At 38.3% G+C, this 18,881-nt stretch overlaps 1 protein-coding gene and 1 long non-coding RNA gene across 2 annotated transcripts; both read left to right on the top strand.

Annotated features, from left to right (window-relative positions):
* Positions 1-1,396: 1,396 nt before the first annotated feature.
* On the top strand, positions 1,397-18,841 carry LOC105283937 (aquaporin AQPAe.a). Its single transcript, XM_011347077.3, has 6 exons — positions 1,397-1,648; positions 2,663-2,816; positions 15,453-15,640; positions 15,707-15,850; positions 15,965-16,432; positions 16,942-18,841. The coding sequence occupies exons 2-5, from the start codon at positions 2,684-2,686 to the stop codon at positions 16,406-16,408; spliced, it is 909 nt and encodes a 302-aa protein (XP_011345379.1). The 5' UTR covers positions 1,397-1,648; positions 2,663-2,683; the 3' UTR covers positions 16,409-16,432; positions 16,942-18,841.
* Positions 4,150-9,602, top strand: LOC105283936. The gene is made up of 2 exons (XR_894778.3): positions 4,150-5,628; positions 5,742-9,602. It is a non-coding gene; the product is annotated as an uncharacterized LOC105283936 (long non-coding RNA).
* Positions 18,842-18,881: the final 40 nt, after the last annotated feature.

Genomic DNA, 18,881 nt, shown 5'->3' on the forward strand with positions numbered 1-18,881 from the left:
CAATGTTATATATCCCTTTGTCAAAGAAAGATACAAATTCGTGTGAAACGAATGCGACATTTTGATTTTTATTATTTCAGTTTTGCACATTTAGTTTCATTTTGCATTTTGACTATTACATTTGGCAACAATAGTACGCAATACTTGAATCTCCTGTTTCGCGAGGACAAGACGTGCGGTGCTTTCATCTTCCCGTGTTCAAATAGATACCGTTGAAGTCATCGACCCACGTCGGGCATGACAATCTTATGCAAAATGTGGTTAGTTAATGGCAAGGCAGCACTTGGTTAAGCAGTCGATGGTTCGATTACTTAAGATCTCCGTATATTGCTTGAATCGTTACTGTACAAGAGATTTCAGCTTTTTTGCCACGAAGCGATCAAGCCAATGTTTAGTGTACAAGAAATAGTACGGAAGATAAAAGAAAACGATAGGAGCCATACTTAGAAATTATTTTGTTATGCATGATAATCACGTTTTTGACACATGTAGTCGTTTTCAAGGAGTCGAATGAATTATACAAACAATCTCGATTCAAGCACGAATTGGTTGTCTGATAAATCATGAATGCTTATATCGATAGGTAACGCGGATCAAATTGTAGATTCATTTCCCTATTTTTTACAAGAGCTGATAGCAAAATTGTGATTTAATCGGCTAGACATGATTTATCAGAGATACTCGACATTGTACGTTATCGGACAAATGACAGAATCACTATTGATCGTTTACTTGTTTCTCGAAAAGCACTTGTAAAACACTTTCCGATAATGGAATATCGAAGTATACATTCTGGTATACATCCTGCGTTATCATATCCGATAACGATTCGACGATCCAACAATCGTTTATTACTCACGATCAGTTATATAAGAATTTATACGTGATTAAAGTGGACTCGAGAGACGTAATCAAATATCCATAAAGCACCGAGAATAAACCACGACTGCGCGCAAAACGACTTTGACAAGACTAATTGTAGAAGTCTGGCCATCAAATATAGTAGTTAGCGCAGTGCACAGATTTTCATTGCAAATTGCTTCGAAAATTGCTCAGTAATGGAGCGTGAAATTTCAAGCGGACGATCTCTTGGCAGCACTTTTGTATAATATACCTGTAGACGTAGGTACCATGTATCCACTATGTATAATACGTACGATGCGTGCCGCGCACGTCGTTATTAGACGACAACGTACCTACAGTAGCCGATATTTTCCGATGCGGAAGCGGCGTCGCACGAGCATCGTCATTTCAGCGACAATTTGGCAGAAACATATCCTCCTCGTGGTTGTACTCGCGTGATCGTGCACACGCGGAACCACGTTGATGTGTAACGGGAGAGTGACGGCCGACCGGCCGGCTGTTGGCAGAGGAGGGTTTTCTACATATAGAGGAGAGCGCGACTCGCCGAAACGATTCAGTCTTCTCCAAACCACGCAACAATAAAAGGCAAGACCGTGGGTAAACGACGACGGACGACGACGCGAGTACGTTCGTCCGTTTCACCTCCGCGGTGCTCCTCCGTTTCCGGTTTCACGGATCTCGATGAGTCCTTTGGCGAACCGGACTGGCGAACGAAACTAACTGCCGAGGAGCCTCAAGCGAATCCGTGCGGATTTTCTACAGCTACGAACGCATCCTCTTCGGGGTAAGTGAGACGTAAGATCGGTAACTCTGATCGCGACAATCGCGTTGTCTTCAATAGGAATTTCCCTGGTCGTTTGGCAATCGTTGAACACGATAAATCTACCTTAATCAACGCAATTCTGCCTAATGATTAGAATCCTAATGCAATTAATAAGAGAACATCGCGAGACGTTGAAATGTATTATAAATGAACTTTTCTCGATGAGAAACTGAATGTTTCTCGATAGTTGATATATCGTTCTTCATAGCGCATCAATAACTGTTGTAATGTCACAAGCGGACGCAAGTAATCAAGCGCAATTGCATCTTTCGCGATGCAGGCGTACAATTTAATAATTTGGACCGGGAGCGTTAAAGTACGGCTTCTTGAGTCTAGACAACTCAATTATCTGGATTCCCATTTTGTTATTTGCGCTACGATATAACTTTGACTTCGATTTGACGATATAATCCTGCTGACACGCAGTACCAAGTCCAACGAGATAACGATATTTACATCATTATCGAACATTCGTATGTTTAATAACGATGTATGCACGTCACAGGTGTTCTAACGCTAATCAGCCAAGACACGAAAAATTTACCAGGTCTCGATCTTCCTAGTGATTCTACTATTCATCCATCTATCATTCACATTGTTGCATTGTTGAGTTCTAGAGAAGGGAGTGAAATGCGGATAACAATTCGCGGATACATTTCGTTCAAAGAATCTTGCTAGAGTTTCGTAATTTTGCCAAAATTCGTTAAAAAGCGTAAGAAAGTAGCAGGTAATTCAAAAACACGTGCAAATAAAGTGCAGTAGCGTGTTAGAAAGATAACAGAAAGATAACGTGTGTACTTTTTTGGAAGCACCTGTACCCATCGTTTTTATCTGTCGCTTCTTCATTGCTTGTTGTCTGAACTAATTTACACTTGGTGCGGTTTATGGATGTAATTCAGATAAGGCAAAATCAAAAGGCATCAACGTATTGAATTGAACATGACGTGCTAACACCTCGTTGTACTTTACTTTCAGTGATCGTTTAGTAGCAGCAACATGGAGCAAAACGGTATCTCGATAGTGTCTCCACCGAGTGTCACGGAAAATTCAAACGGAAAGTCCAAGAGCATCGGTATCACCCTCCGATCCAACAGTATACAGTCGGCGAAGGAAAAATTGAAGGCACCATGTGAGTATGAATAATCGATTGATAAATGTATTGTGTAATAATAAATGGATTGTAACGTATATTGCTTCCGTTTTTTAGCGTTTTTAATAACATGGGTTGTAACATAACATATATTCGTTATTAAAAACACGAAATTTTACAAGATTTAGAAGACCTTCCTGCGAAGTCTCGAATATTCGAAAAATAAAACCTCACGATTCCATATCTTTCTTCAACATTTTATGTGATTGGTGATTCGTGAGGAAGAGCTCGCAATTGCGGAAGGGTGGATTGGCAAGGGAAACGTACCTAGAGAAAAGTCATTTTGTAGAAAAGTCTAGCGCGAAGGAATGATGCACGCGCGTTGCACAGGAGGAATCGATCGTGTAACAAGATGGAAAGGCAGCGTGAACGCAATCGTTCGTTTCTGCTTTCGAGATTGACCTTAAACTCGTGAATCGCCTGCCTTTGCGAAGCAACCGACCTCCTATTCTCCGGAATACATAGCGTCGCGTCGCGTCCTGTCGCTGCGCGGTTTCTTCGCGGTGAAAGAAAGAAGAAAGCGGAGGTCGCGCATTTCTTTATATCGAGTTCATGTTAAGCGTTTGACGTTCCACGAACATCTTTGTTTTGGAAATTGGGCCGGAAATCGGATCAAATTCATTAGTTGAATTTTTATAAATCTATAAAATCTGTTGTATCGATATTAAAACATTTGCAAAATTCGAGGTAAATAATTTCTAGTTAAAGATTCTATTGTACTTGTAATCAAAATTATAAGTCGATCGCAAAACCTGAAACACGGTTGTCGAGATGTATATATTTATCTGTCACTCAATTTAGAGTAGCACAATATTGCAAATCTCTTTTCGATTCTGTTTCGAATCCTGTTCAGCGGATAGCTACAGAATAATTTTAACTACTCTTTAGCTATTTGCTGAAGAGGATTTGAAACAGGACTGAAACGTTCGATGAATACTACACTATTATACATTAAGTGTTTGAAATAAACGTACAGACAATCGTGTTTTAGGTTCTGCCTGCTGTTATGATTTTGTAAAGATAATTCAATTCAATTCAAAATGATTCATTACATTTTGAATCATTACCTTGTTTATCTTCCCACGTTTACTTCTTCCCATACTTTGAATTACGTAGTTGGCCATTGTTTCTTTCGTGCAATGTTTTACATCTTCTTCTTATATAAGTATGTTGGATTGACCGGTTGGATTGGCCGATTGTTTCTAGCAAAATTCAAATACAATTCAACTTTATGTATTAAGAATTAATGTATTAATTATTTAAATTTAAATGTATTAATTATTTTATTTGGTATCCTTTTTTAGAAAATTCAAATTTTATACAAAAAAACGTAATACAATTTTAGTTTTTAAAATAATCTCTATTATTTTCTATAGTATTTTCTATGACTTTTTATTACTGTAAGAACAACAGAGCAGAACAATGTTTTAATTTAAAATAGGTATATATTATTAAATAATTTAATTTAATTAAATACTTTAATTTAATTTAAATAGGAACGGGCACTGAATTAATTTATACACGTACTATCGCAGTATATGCGCAGTATGCATGATATCCACTAATACAATTCAAATTGTGGGAAGAAGTAAACGTGAGACGAGAAGATAAATACGTAAGATAATGATTCAAGGTATAGTGAATCAATTGAATCATCTTTACAAAATTATAACGTCAAGCAGAACCTAAAACGCGATTGTCTGCGTGTATTTCAATCATTCAATGTATAATAGTGCAATATATTCATCGAACGTTTCAAATCTTCTTCATCTATGCATTTTTCCCCGAACTTAAAAACTTCAACCATCGGTTGAAACTTTTCAATCGGCGATGCACCGCCTCGCACGTTTGATCTAGAAAGCTGTGTTTCTTTTTAACAAGCGCATTTCGGTGGCGTTTCTCCTAGGAAAAGGAAAGTGCATAAGTGCATAAGACCGCATGAGGAAACCACGGTCGTTTGAATGGTTTTTTACGAGATACATCGGGGATGCGCAAGGAGTCTCGCTCAATTATACGATGAAATTGGATGATAATCATGGGAGCAGATGCACGCATGCACTTGACACTGCGTTTCGTTTTTTTCATTTTTTTCGTACTTTTCCTCGAGCGAGTTGAGCGTCAGACGCGCGAACGATATATTCTGAGAGTCCGATTTCGTGCGATCTCTCTTAACTAGTCGGTTACATGCTTAGCAATTCATATATTTACATTACAATGATTAATGCGCAATTGATTAAGTCCTCGCATTGAATATCGCTCGGATCCTGCGAAAGTCTCGTCTCGTCTGAGAGCGGCGAAAGAAGAAAGAAGGAAGACGCCGTTGGCAGGAATTATTCCTGAATGGCTTTTTGTAGATTCTATCACCCTGAGAAAATCTAGGAAAACGACACCGTGCCACGAAGAATGCTAAATTATCTGCATGTACTTTCACCTGCTTTGAACGCGGTCGCGATGCACGGCTGATTTATAATCGCGAAAATACACTCGGCAAATTAATTTGAATTTGATAATGCAAAGAGAGATTGCAAAGCACCACCAGACATTAGAATGCGGATCACGTATCAGTTCGTACATAATCCCAATTTCTTCATCGGCCTGCGATGTTTCTTCTTTTTTGCGACGTTTCTTTGTCTTTCGATTATCGAGAGAGTCTATAAGATTCGTCGGCACAAATATTTCAAGTATCTTGTGCTAAAATTCATTAAAAATTCGGGAATGTATTGATCTGCTGCCGTTTATAGGTTCCAAGAACGGAGTATGTGAATAATGCAATTTTCCCTTTAAAGGGATGGTAAGTAAAGATGGTTATTTATATAAATTATTTATATTCTTTATATAAAATGTAGAAAAAACTATTAAGATGAAAGAATACAAACCGCTATGTGAGTTACGTTTGCGTTTAAGATCCGCGGTTTATTTCTTGTACAAGCCCAACAACTTTGGAAACGCAAGTCTGAAAGGATATAACGGCAAATTAACAGGGAGGAGGGACGAAGCGGGTTCTTCGCCTTTTACCGCATAAAAAGTAGCTTGAGCAGCGGACTTTACGCGTGTGATTAAATTGTAAGTGTGTATGTACGTGGAAAAATGTGGAACGCCTTCTCTCGTTTTCTTGCTGTCTTGAATAGCAGCCTCTTCTAATATGAAGGATGGCATTCGATTTGTCGAGAGGAAATTTTGTAACTCTCTAGCAAGAGTTAACTTGCATTATATCGTCGGCGATATCGGCAACGATCGACCGCTCGATCGCAATCGAGTGAAACTCACGTCGTTGCAGTCTTGTGTCATCCCGTTATTACAATTTCCGTAATAAAATCATCGATTTGCAATCAAAGCGCGCTTCTCGAGAAAATCTGTAGGTGTATGTGCGTGTCTATGCGTCGCAAATGTGACGACACTATTGCTAAAAACGCTGCGGTGCTGTGCATGATGGATTCAATGGGCGTACCAAGATGCACCGTGCTATTACCACGCTGACTTCTGATGTAAGTTACGCTGTTATGGGATATTTACGAGTGCGGATACGTCAACGTCAGTGTCAGTGGGGTAAATATGTCTTGTCGTTTCGTCGCCAGATTTAAAGGAGTTCACTGTCGGCGGCCGGTCGGGTGATAAATCGAGTTATGCTAATGCATGCAAAATACTTTCGGCCGACTCGCGCTTACCTTCTTGCGTTTCTTATAAATAGTTTCGTAACGGGAGGCAGGTAGCATGTAACATGCGCTCTGTGCGAAATATTGTACATAATTGGTGTGCGAATTAATTCGCTACATTTTAGAGAGAATTGAGTCTTTATTTCTAAAAAGATAATGAACATATCAATCTTCGAAATATTCGCCATTATTTACTTTTGCAATACCTTTTCCATCTATCAAGCAGCTAGCAAATCTCCGCTCAAAAAAAGAAAGTAAATAAAGACTCAATTTTTTCAAATTAATTTGTGTACCTAATACATCTGGAATCTATTTAAATAAATTTTCGAGACTTCATTACAAGTGAGAATATTCTTCTTTAAATAATCATTTAAATATTTTGTTCCGCTTTTGACATTTTGGAGCAACTCCTTGCGCTTTTGCGCTCCGCATCATTCGCGGAATTCGTATAATTGGTCTTAATATCGAGGAGCTGCTCTAGATTACCAAGCAAACATAATTATCACCAGACTCGCATCAAACAAGCAGCGCTCTGAGAAAATTGAGTGCATCGCGATCTTCGCGAGTTTTAAAAGATTCAGAGTTTCACTCTTCCTTACACGTTCAGATATAACAGCTTTATCGTGACGATCACACCGTAATTTACCGATACTTCCCTGGTACTCGTTCTCACCATGGTGCTCGACTTCCATTCCGATCATGCGGCGATACAGCGTGCAGATAACAAAATGCCAGAAACTCTGGGAATGCAATCAGCGCGAGACAATACCCTTTGTATCGCAGTAAAGCGATTTGATTATTATCGAAACGTATCGCTTCACGTATGCAAGAAATGTTCTCGAAACAGATGTCTAGAATACTATACTGATATGAGGTATACTGATTTATTTTAGGATTTATTTTAGGCAGTCGCTTAACTCATTTTATCACATTTATCGATATTACTTTGCACGCTTGTTTTTTAAATTTCTTCTTCTTCTTTTTGATCACGCCGTGAATTTGCGAAATTCAAAGGTAACAAGACGGTCAGTTATATCGAGATTCATCGAGAGGGGATTGTTATGGGGATCGACGCAGTCACCGGACTCCACGGCCATTCACCGCGAACTTGACCCACTGTCACACTTGCAGCACCGGTACGATGCACGTGTTACTCTCGCGTGTACATGCCGAGGTACGTTGTACCGAAGTAAACCCACCATACGGTCACCATATGCCTTCCACTTCCTCCTTTACGACGGATTGAATGAAAAGATTTGGATCGCTGCGTGACAGACGCATAGCGCGACGCAAGAGCGTAGCGTTTCCTCGCGCGGGAAACATCTCGCGATCACGCGTATTGCCATTAAGAGATCGCGAGATCGAACGTAATTGGAGCGCGTGGCCCATTTAATACTCCGCAGCTGAGCGAGAAATGAAAGCTCGAGAAAAATACGCGCGCCCGCTTTTACACACCGCTGCGCATCTCCGTACTATCTGCACGCTTTACTAATTGTATAAGAGCGGTTAACCGATCAGCAGGGCAGTTTGCATTCCGCCGTTTGTTTTACAAAAATAAAATCAAGAATTTCTCCGCGCCGTGATTCCGATCCATTCTCTATTATTTATCCAGTCCGTTTATTCCGTTTTATCCCGCGTGAAATGTGAAAATCAAAAAATTATGAAGACGAGAAAAAATGTGCAATCTGATATCAGATATTAGATATCTGCAATTGCGATATCGGAGCAAACATTTCTTTACTGCCGGAATATAAAACTTGGTACAGTAATGAAACAAGTACATATGTATATAATTATTGGGGATCATGTCGAAAAGGAAGTAAACTATTACGTTGATTGAATAAACCGCTTTGAAACATTGCAGCTTCTGTCCTTTTAATTATTCAATGATTCTCGTAGATTATTATATTTGAGTAGGTCGGCCAGGATACGACAGCTCTGAGGGCTCGCGTGACCGTAATCTTTCTTGTTTAGTGGAAAGGGATGAATATTTATGCGTCTTTATGCGCATGTAACGCCGTCAGCTTTACTCAATGGCATTACATTTTAACGCCACTCACGTCGACTGCGAAAAATATCCACGAAATAAAACGATAATTTTTAACACATTTTTCATTGCATTTTTCTCGATAATATCGCTTTAATATCGCGCAAAAATGCGTTACAAAATTGGCGTGTTTTATGTATTTTTTATTATGTAATGTTTGGACATCCTCATCGTCGGTCAACGATTAGCAAATGTTACTTGGTCAGAGATAATCGCTTCAGCACTTTCATGCGTAATGCGATGAAAGCAGGCGAAATGATCGTACCAACGACGCGTGGAATTTCTTATGTTGAATAAACATGCGAATTTCATGTCCCGTATTTATTTCGCGATCGATTCTTTCGAGTGTCAAAGTTCACGAAGCATCTCACTAGGAGATAAATCGGAAAACTAATTGTAATAATACTGCGAGCAAAGTGCCTTGTGCCCATGCCAATTGCTAACTCCTAACGAGCGCATTACAACTTGCTATAGCGAGCATGGTCGCGCGTAACTTCGTCTATATCCAAGAAGTTCATGCTGCATACTGCTATTAATTAACGGCGTACATAGCGTGTAATTATGTAGTAATGTAACTTGTGATTAGAATATATAATCGATGTAACATACTTTTCACTGTATCACGCCAAGAGAACGCTGGAGCAACAGGAAGAGTATTCTCTCAATACGTACACTTTACGTTACGTGTGTGTATTTACGTAAATATATACAATATTTTATTATACAAAATATTTTATTTATATAAAATATACAATACGTATATCTTGTGCTTGATTATCTTTACACGCGTACAAGTCGTACAACGCGCGTTGCGCTGTTTGATCCGTTACGAAACACCCCAAGTGGGGTTTTCCGACGTTGAAAGTATGGCCCAATATTGGCCCATTGTTGGCAATGTAATATCGATAAGCAACATTGGCTCTATACCATTATTAACGATTCGATAGTCATGTGTGGTTCAGTAACATTGAATTTATGGGAATTATATTTATCGATCTCGAATACGTACTGGCTTTGGCATGAGCCCTCGTTTGATTAAATGATTGCATGATTGAATCATAATGCGAAAAACGAAAATAATGATGTTTTTATAAATTTTATATTTTTTTAAATTTCCGCATTTTCTGAACCGCGAGGAGGATTTACCTGTACTTGACGTCCCTTGACTCTGCTTGAGACGATACGGTAGATTTCTGTCTCTCTTTACTTCCGCGCTATCGATAGTTGGTAAAATCCGTAACGCGATGATCGATACTCTATGGATACGATATTTGTTCGAGGAATATCGCAGATGGTGCATCGATGAAAGTACGAGATAAATTATTTATTTCCCCGCAATCCAAATTTTTCCTTTCCCTTCGACATATCGCCGGCGTAATTAATCCAATTTCTCCGATTCCATCTGAATTTGACCGAGCAGCGACAGTTCCTGACTAATTAAAAGACGCGAGACATCGAGATGAGGCTGGCGGAAACATAGGGAACGTGTCGCAGCCGGCGAACATAATTGTCGATTACTTTCTCAATCCGTAATTGCACACTCGAGCACTTTCCTTTTAATTACTGGCAGATTGCAGCCTCCGCCAGCCAGTTTTTCAATTAGCTATTAGATATACCGTCGTGCGTTTGAGCGATGCTTGGAAAGTCGCGCGTGTTTGCGCCGCTCAAGATATATTTCGATGAATTCTGTGAATTGTATTCGCTCTGTATCTGCCGTACGCCACGTACACCATGTATCTCGAATTACCGTGCAGTACGGTTTTTCTCGCAGGTTTCTACTCGGAGCATAGCGCGCGTAATGGCTTTCTACACTTTATTCCGCCAACACTTGGCCACCACCTTTTATGACCACCGGATCATTAACCGGCGATAAATTAGCGAAACGCTGAGAGAGCTCGTAAACCCGCGTGTTTCAATTTCTTTATGGATCGATTAGCTGCAGGTCGGTCGGCTTTTGCCAACTCCTCGAATTATCTCTTTCGAAATAATTCGTTGAATATTGAAACGCGAAGATAAAATACATGCATTTGGAGACTTTGGCAGGTGACGATCTATCAATCGCCGACTCTAGAATTACACATACTATTGGGTTGGCCAAAAAGTAATTGCGTTTTTTTTTATATAAATAAAAGACGAATTTTTTATGGGAAACAAAAACTTTATTAAACAATATATTGTCCATTTTGTTTGATTATCTTTTGCCATTTTTCAGGCAACTTCATGATTCCGCACTCAAAAAAGTTCTTATCTTTTTCAGCAAAAAACAATTCCAACAACGATTTCATATCCTCATCAGCAGTAAAGGTTTTACCATTCAAGGCGTTTTGCAAAGAACGAAACGAATGGTAATCTGATGGTGCCAGGTCTGGCGAATATGGTGGATGTGGTAACATCATGGTAACACATCCCATCCAAGCTGCAACAATTTTTCACGAGTGACCAAACTTGTACGTGGTCTAGCGTTATCATGGTGAAACACAACACCTTTGCGATTCACCAATTCTGAACGTTTCTGTTTGATGGCATCATTTAATTTATCCAGTTGACGACAGTATACGTCTGAATGAATGGTTTGATTCCTTGCAAGCAGCTCAAAATACACAGTCCCACCAGACTGACAGCATAATCTTTCTTTGGTGAATATCTGCTTTTCAAGTGCTTTCAGCAGGTTCATCACGCTTACTCCACGATCTTTTTCGTTTGACGTTGTTGTAGACGATCCATTTTTCGTCGCCTGTTATACGTTTCAAAAATCGATCATTTTCCTCACGTTTCAAAAGAGAATCGCAGATGTCAATACGCTTAGTGAGATGAATTTCTTTGAGCTCGTGTCGTACCCAAATATCGAGCTTACTAATGTATCCAAGTCGTTTTAAATGGTTTTCAACACTCGATTTCGATATGTTAAGATTCTCAGCAATCTCTCGTGTCGTTAAACGCCGATTCGATTCGATCGGTGCCTTTATTTTGTCATCATCAATTTCGATTAGCCTTCCTGAGCGTGGTGCATCTTTCACATTAAAATCTCGAGATCGAAATTTAGTAAACCAATTTGACACTGCCGCAGTTTTAAAGCATCTTCGCCATGTACATGACATCACTTTTTATGAGCTTGCACAGCGTTTTTCCCTTTTCGGAAGTAATAAAACAAAATATGAGGAAAATGTTCTTTTTATTTTCCATTTTGAAATCGACGGCAAACAAACAATTGTTAACGAAATGGTGTACTTTCTTTTTGTAAAACAAGCTTGAATTGTGAGTTGTTAACCTACATAATGAATTTGCGGTTTAGAATGAAGTTAGTTACATTTCAAGACATGTATGTCCATCTATTGGAAAAAAACGCAATTACTTTTTGGCCAACCCAATAAATATACTAAATATAATAAAAAGAATGTTATAAAATTAATACATCTATAATTCGACACGGGCATTTTTAAGAGTACAAACGCGCAACTTTGAGCTTCAAACTACTGGTCCGTCGTCGAACTCATTTCCATTATTCTAGATCTAGCTAATATAGGAAACATCGATGATGATCGATGTATTCAGGTTTGTGATACACATATGCGCGCTCGTACACCGAGCCCATGTTAATGAAAACCGTACGTGACACATGCTCGCCTTTAATTGTATCTGCCCGACGCACGGTTAATCACGAGAACTCGACCTTAATTCCAGGGCAAACGTGCTTCGGCATCTGTATGCATAGCTGAGAAGCGCGGGCGAGTATATGTACATGTAAGCGTGATTAAACCCGAAGGATATTGACACCCCGCGCGTCAAGTTATAAGTTACGAATATCGTATAAATGAGAGAGTCGGCATGGCAAGCACACATGACGAATCTGAATGATTCGTTCAGGAAATGCATAACGCGAATCTAATGGGGCGGCTGCGCATATGAATCGACGACGCAAACTTACCCCTATCTCTGTCTTTCTTTCTCTCCCTTTCCACTCCCCAGTCTCGCCCCCTGCTATCGTCCCACTCCATCTCTCGCACTTCCCGCCTCTTTACTCTCTCCCACCATTCCCCTCCCCTCCCCTCCCCTCCCTCCCCCCTTATTCTCTCTTTTTCTTTCCTCCCTTTCTGTGTCGACATGCAAGTCGGAATACACACGGTATGTTTGAAAAGTAATTATTGGTGTATTGCAGAATTGCATCGATTTAAATGCTAATCGTAGTGTGTTATAAGATTCGTTTATTTTATTCAAAGCAAGAAATCGCAAAGTTATCAACGTTGCATGCTGAGGATATATGTTACGGAGCCATGACCTCCGACCTCAGCGATTATTTAGCCGTCGATAATATTCTCTGGTCGGCGCTAAGAATACACAACATTGACCTGCGATTGTTACTCAACCTGCGCGATAACGAGTAATGTATCTCGTATATTAACATGTTCTCTGCCAAGCCATTTGTGAGTAATTGTCATTTTCAGGGCATGTACACTAAAACCAATATGTACGTTGTACCGGTTACATAGAGTTAACATAGAGTTACAACATAGAGTTTGATAAATATGTAAAAATGATCTATTTTTTCACTTTTTGTGAGCTGAAAATTTATTTTTTAGTAGAGTAAATAGTGAAACTTGATGCAACTTAACAAACATCATTATAAAGCATGTAATAATGACACCAACAATTATTTTCTTGCACTTTATCTAGCGATGATAAAAATATCACTTGGTCTGAAATGAGTTTTAGTACCGAAAATAGTACACGCAGCAGGGAACGTGTTAATATTATAGTATTTAGTGTATTTAGATGAAGAAAAGGAGAAAAAGGGAAAAATCTTTAATCATTCTCGTGAATGCAGCTTAAGGGGGGAGCCTGCTTTAGAACGCTGAAAATAAGGTATATTTTACGAATTGTTTTTGGAGAAACTATACAGCGGATCATTATAAAACTTTGATGCATTTATTAGTACATATTTAAAGATAAAAAAATTATTTTTTGATTTGAATATATCGCTTGTAGAGGTCGTCCTGGAGAAATCTTAGTGCAGCCGCGTCGCCGGCATCGCAAATTGGTGAGCATTCTCCTGCCTCCAAATTTCGTCTAAACTGAAAAATTGAAATATCTTCTCGTTATTTATGAATTCCCATCGTCGATGAACCAAAGAGAGAAGAAAAAAGGTGAAAAGTGCCAAAATGGTGGAGCTTAGAACACAAAAGTACGAGTTTTAGGCAAAGTTTTTGAACTTTTTCATGCAAAAATAATTGTTTAACTTAATGTTTTTATGAATATTAAAGGTTCATCGACGATGGGAATTCATAAATAACAAGAAAATATTTCAATTTTTCAGTTTGGATGAAATTTGGAGGCAGGAGAATGCTCACCAATGTACAATGCCTCCAGGACGACCTCTACAGGCGATATATTCAAATCAAAAAATAATTTTTTTTATCTTTAAACATGTACTAATAAATGCATCAAAGTTTTATAATGATCCGCTGTATAGTTTCTCCAAAACAATTCGTAAAATTATACCTTATTTTCAACGTTCTAAAGCAGGCTCCCCCCTTAATTCTTTCGGTTTAAAATTGAATCCGAATATGAATGAAACAAGAACAGGTTGCATAACGAAATAGTATTGTGCACTAATGGGCACTATGATGGAATAAGCTTGTTCAAAGAGCGTACTTTAATTTGGTTGCCGCAAACTGTAATTCGGTTCAACTTTGAGTTTTGGACTTGCAAATGAAAATTTTGTACGTCAATTTACGTGAAAGTTATGTTGAAACAATTTCACGGTAGCGGCGAAGAGAATCAAAATTTTTCTGCTAAACAACTCGTTAAAGAAACTCGTTAAAGTACGAATGTCATCAAATAAGTAGACAAAAGCTTGCAGTTTCAAAACAGTTTATTCAATCAATGTAACAATTTACTTACTTTTCATCGTTGTACTAGTATTTTTATTCCAGCAGCAAAGAAATCTTTATCCTGATGTCAGATTTGCACATCTGACTGAAGAACTGAGATGCTTCCAATCCATGCTTTGCCGCTTGAATTCCGGCTTATAACGATGGATCCAAGTCTTGTCACATTATTCTTCTTCCTAAAACTCTCCAAGCAAATAACATTCTTTGAGTTCTTTACACGTGCAAAGTCTAGTTTTTCTGTGCTTGTCTGTAAACTGTCTTGGAACCCATCTTGAACAAGTTTTATGGTAGTTTAATCTGTTATGAATAATGGAATGTGCCCCAGAACACTGATATTGCAATTTTTAGTAGCTTTTTCGATTGTAACTCACTTATCTTTTTTAATAACTTCCTCAATGCGATATTCCAGAGCTAGAATTGAAAGCTCAACTAGGTATCCTAAATATTGTTCATCAGCAACATTTGTTCGGCTACATTTGAAATAATCATTTGTAAAAATGTGCATAATTCACGTAACTTTTATGTTGCTTGATTATTCTGGAATAAATTTCAAACGGTTATTTGAAATAGCATAAATAACACCCTTTGAAAACAAAAATTTTATCAAAATTTACAAAATTTTATTTTTTTACTAAAAGCTGTTTTTTTAAAAGTGTATTTTTCGAGAGAATTGCCATGATGAAATGAATTATACATATTATATATGTAGATTGACAAAGATTTTGGTTGAACAGCTGTTTTTAAGCTACAAGAGATGTATCATGACTTATGATTTTTAAAATACCATTGTTATTTAAATGATTGCCCTTTGTTTCTTTGCTTATTAAATAAACTCCTTTGTAAAAGGGAGAAATATTCAATATTCAATGAAGATCCATTTTATCCAAACCCTATTGATATTCTCAACAACTAAAGCCACGCGAACGTCTACGTTCAATACATGTAACTTTATCAATACTTGTAAATTCAATATTAATTCACAGGAAAATAAAGATATTAATGGAACATGTTTATTCGCGTGTTTCAGGGTTGAAAAAGCTGATGGAAGTGGACACCACGGTGATGGACATGCTCCTGATGATTTTAGCGGAAGTATTCGGAACGGCTATCCTTATATTTGTTGGATGCATGGCGTGCGTGGGCAGTATGGGGATGGCTCCAACGCTTATGCACATATCTCTTGCTTTTGGTATCGCCGTCATGATCGCTATACAAGTATGAACCATTCGTATGTTGGAGTCTTATAGTGATCACAGTGATCAATCGTTTTTTTCTTTTCAGTGCGTTGGTCACATCAGCGGTGCACATATTAATCCATCTATCACAGTGGCTGCAGTGATCCTTGGCAACAAGTCCCTCCCATTGGCCGGACTTTACATCATTGCACAATGTTTAGGTAGCCTGACAGGTTACGGAGTGCTAAAGGTCAGTGGATACGTATATTCTCATTTGCAAGCGACATTCGCCGCTTTGGAATCGCTGGACCGGGCGAAAAATTACTTGGACGTCGATGTTTAACTTGTTTTCCCATGTTTACAGGCCATTACACCGCAATACCTCCTGCATGGCGGTAATCTAACGGCGGCCGACTCCTTTTGCATGACGGATATCAATCAAAACCTGACGCCCATTCACGGAATCGCCGCCGAGATGCTCGCCACGGGAATACTCGTGTTCTTTGCTTGTGGAATCTGGGATTCACGGAACAAGCACGATACCGACTCGGTGGCGATCAAGTTCGGTCTGTGCGTCACCGTGCTGTGTCTTGCCTTTGTCCCTTACACCGGCTGCAGCCTAAATCCTGCCAGAACATTCGGACCGGCAGTCTGGAACGGATACTGGACGCATCATTGGATATACTGGATAGGACCAATTGCAGGCGCGATAATCGCGGCCACGATCTATCGGTATCTGTTCTCACCTAAGACGAATCGGAGGGACACCACGCGTCACGCAGAAACCCTGAATGGCATGGAGACATAGATGAAATCGCACGTACCTTTACACGTAAGTTATTTTTTATGCTTCGAGCTACTATTTTGTATTACAATATTATAATTATTGATTGTTACGCCAAGAATTAACGATTAAATTAAAATTAAATTGCAACATGAAAAATATGTGCTTACAATATTATATTAAAATCACTGCTTTATTCCAAAATCAGAATTTCGACCAAATGAAAAATTTAGAGCGTTCAATTTTCCGTTAAAGCGATATAATAAACCGTTAAGTAACTGATCGTGCGTTACATGATTATATATTAAAAATTCATTATGTTAAATAATTTTTAACAATATGTCTCAAACAGCTTTGTCTCTGATACTGATTTTTAATTGAATTGATTGATATTTTTCATTCAAAATATTATTTGGTTCTTTTATTTTTGTCCGATGTAAAGCTGTCGGCTCACATGCGCATTCGAATTTTGTAATTTATCTGGATATTTTTGGATAATACAACGTCACTTTTAGGAACATCGATCGCGTATTTATAACGTGTGCTTTCTTTTTCAGCGAACGAAATTGCATTGAGGTTGTCGTCGAAATTCGCAAATTGAACGAGAAATCTTGGTAATACTGATATTTTCCACGACCAAGAGGAAAAAAGAATGTTGCGAAAGTTCTGGTGAGAATCTCTCGTGTGAAGCGACGAAAAGAGATCGGACTGGTTGAAAACTTTACCAGCTTTTACTTCCAACGTGCTCGGAAATCATCATTCGAATGTCCCGTAAGGATCCCGGAGGATGGCAACGTTGACGCGGCCTAACGTAGCAGAGGCCTGATCAGTGCAGATTGATCCAACATTTGACGTCATTTTCATAAATAAATTAGATGTGATATCAAATAAAATACCGCGCGTAGATATACTAATTTGTTGAGCAATTTGTTGATGTTATACATCGTACGCGTGTGCGATGGCAGTTCGTGAGGTCAAATTTGAAATGGCTACCGCGAAAGAACGCAACAACGCGGCTGCTCTTCTCTCTCTTAGTTCTGCTGCGATGAAATTCGAAATAACGGAATTAGTCTCGCCTGGAATTCAGGAAATTACCTTCATTGCCGCCGGTTGCATCAAAGTTTTAATTGTACTCGGTATATATACAGGTGCCAATACACATGTCGCGTGCGCGAATGCGAGTGTGAGTGCGAGAATGCTATACAATTAGGTTTCGCGATTTAATGCACATATAAATGTAAGATGCGCCTTTCCCTCGTGTTTTCTCTCTCTCTTCCTTTCTCTGTGCGCAGATTGCGATAACTTAGATTACGATAAGAGTCAAAGAGCGCGCGCGAAACTGCGTTTAGTTTCGATTTAGAAGTTTATAAGAGCTGTTTGCACACCAAACTAATGCAAAAGAATAAGATCAAATTTCGAATTATTCCCGACTATTGCATGTACATGAGTAATTTAAATTGTGCTATTTGTACTGAGAGAGAGATGAGGAAATGTCTCCCGTCGATTTTGATGAGTTTGAAATATGTTGTAATGTACGCAAAAATACAAGTCCCTCTTTTTATACCTACCCATACTTTAAGGGCACTTTTAAGGGCTGAAATACCTCTTTAAAATAATCAGTTTTTTTTTCTTTCGGAGTGTATACACGTTACAACATATTTGTAAACTCATCAAAATTAGAGAAGGGATACTTCCATGGGTCTCTTTATTGTCATTGTTTTTTTCTTCATGCAAATATTTATGTCCTATTATAATTGCAATATTTGAGAAATATTTAAATTAAAGAAATACAGAGAGAGAAAGAGAAAATGGTACTTTAACACTTCTAAAAAGTAGGTTTTTTTAGTAATACTTCTTCAGTTTTATAGTTTACGTAGCTTGTATAACTTGTATAGATTGTGTAACGTGTCGCACTGCGTTACTTGTAATGAAAACTGTTTAAAGATAGTATTAAATGTCCCGTGATATGAACATTTATAGCAATTTATAGTACCATTATTTTTAACCAATTAGCGTTTTCGAATTGAATGTTTATTTTATACGTGCGTGTTGAGTTCTAGTAATATTGGAAAATCATATTTGTATTTAAATGTATAACATAACATATATGATAACGTTTTATTTAAAGAACGAAGGTACGTCGACACATCATGAATGGCAAATTAACCTGTTAAAAAAAACCTGTTACGGCCACAAATAACGGAACCTTGAAAATTCAGACAGTTTGAGAGGAGAGAGAAGAAGCAAGCATAAATGGAGTGATATAAAAATAACAGTGATCGTGAAAACGTGAAGCACATCGGTGCGACAGAGTAGAGAGACGAGTATTTATAAATGTTCCATTTCAAAATTAGTACGCTCTGAGTTTACCATTTCTATAGAATCGGATTACCATGTCCATACAACTTTTCCCTAAAATCGCAGAACTACGATGCATATAATTATATACTCTGAAAATAATTTACGTACATCAAACGTTTGTACCTCAAATCTCCGC

This window comes from Ooceraea biroi, chromosome 13 (genome assembly GCF_003672135.1).
Source record: "Ooceraea biroi isolate clonal line C1 chromosome 13, Obir_v5.4, whole genome shotgun sequence".
Classification (NCBI taxonomy): domain Eukaryota; kingdom Metazoa; phylum Arthropoda; class Insecta; order Hymenoptera; family Formicidae; genus Ooceraea; species Ooceraea biroi.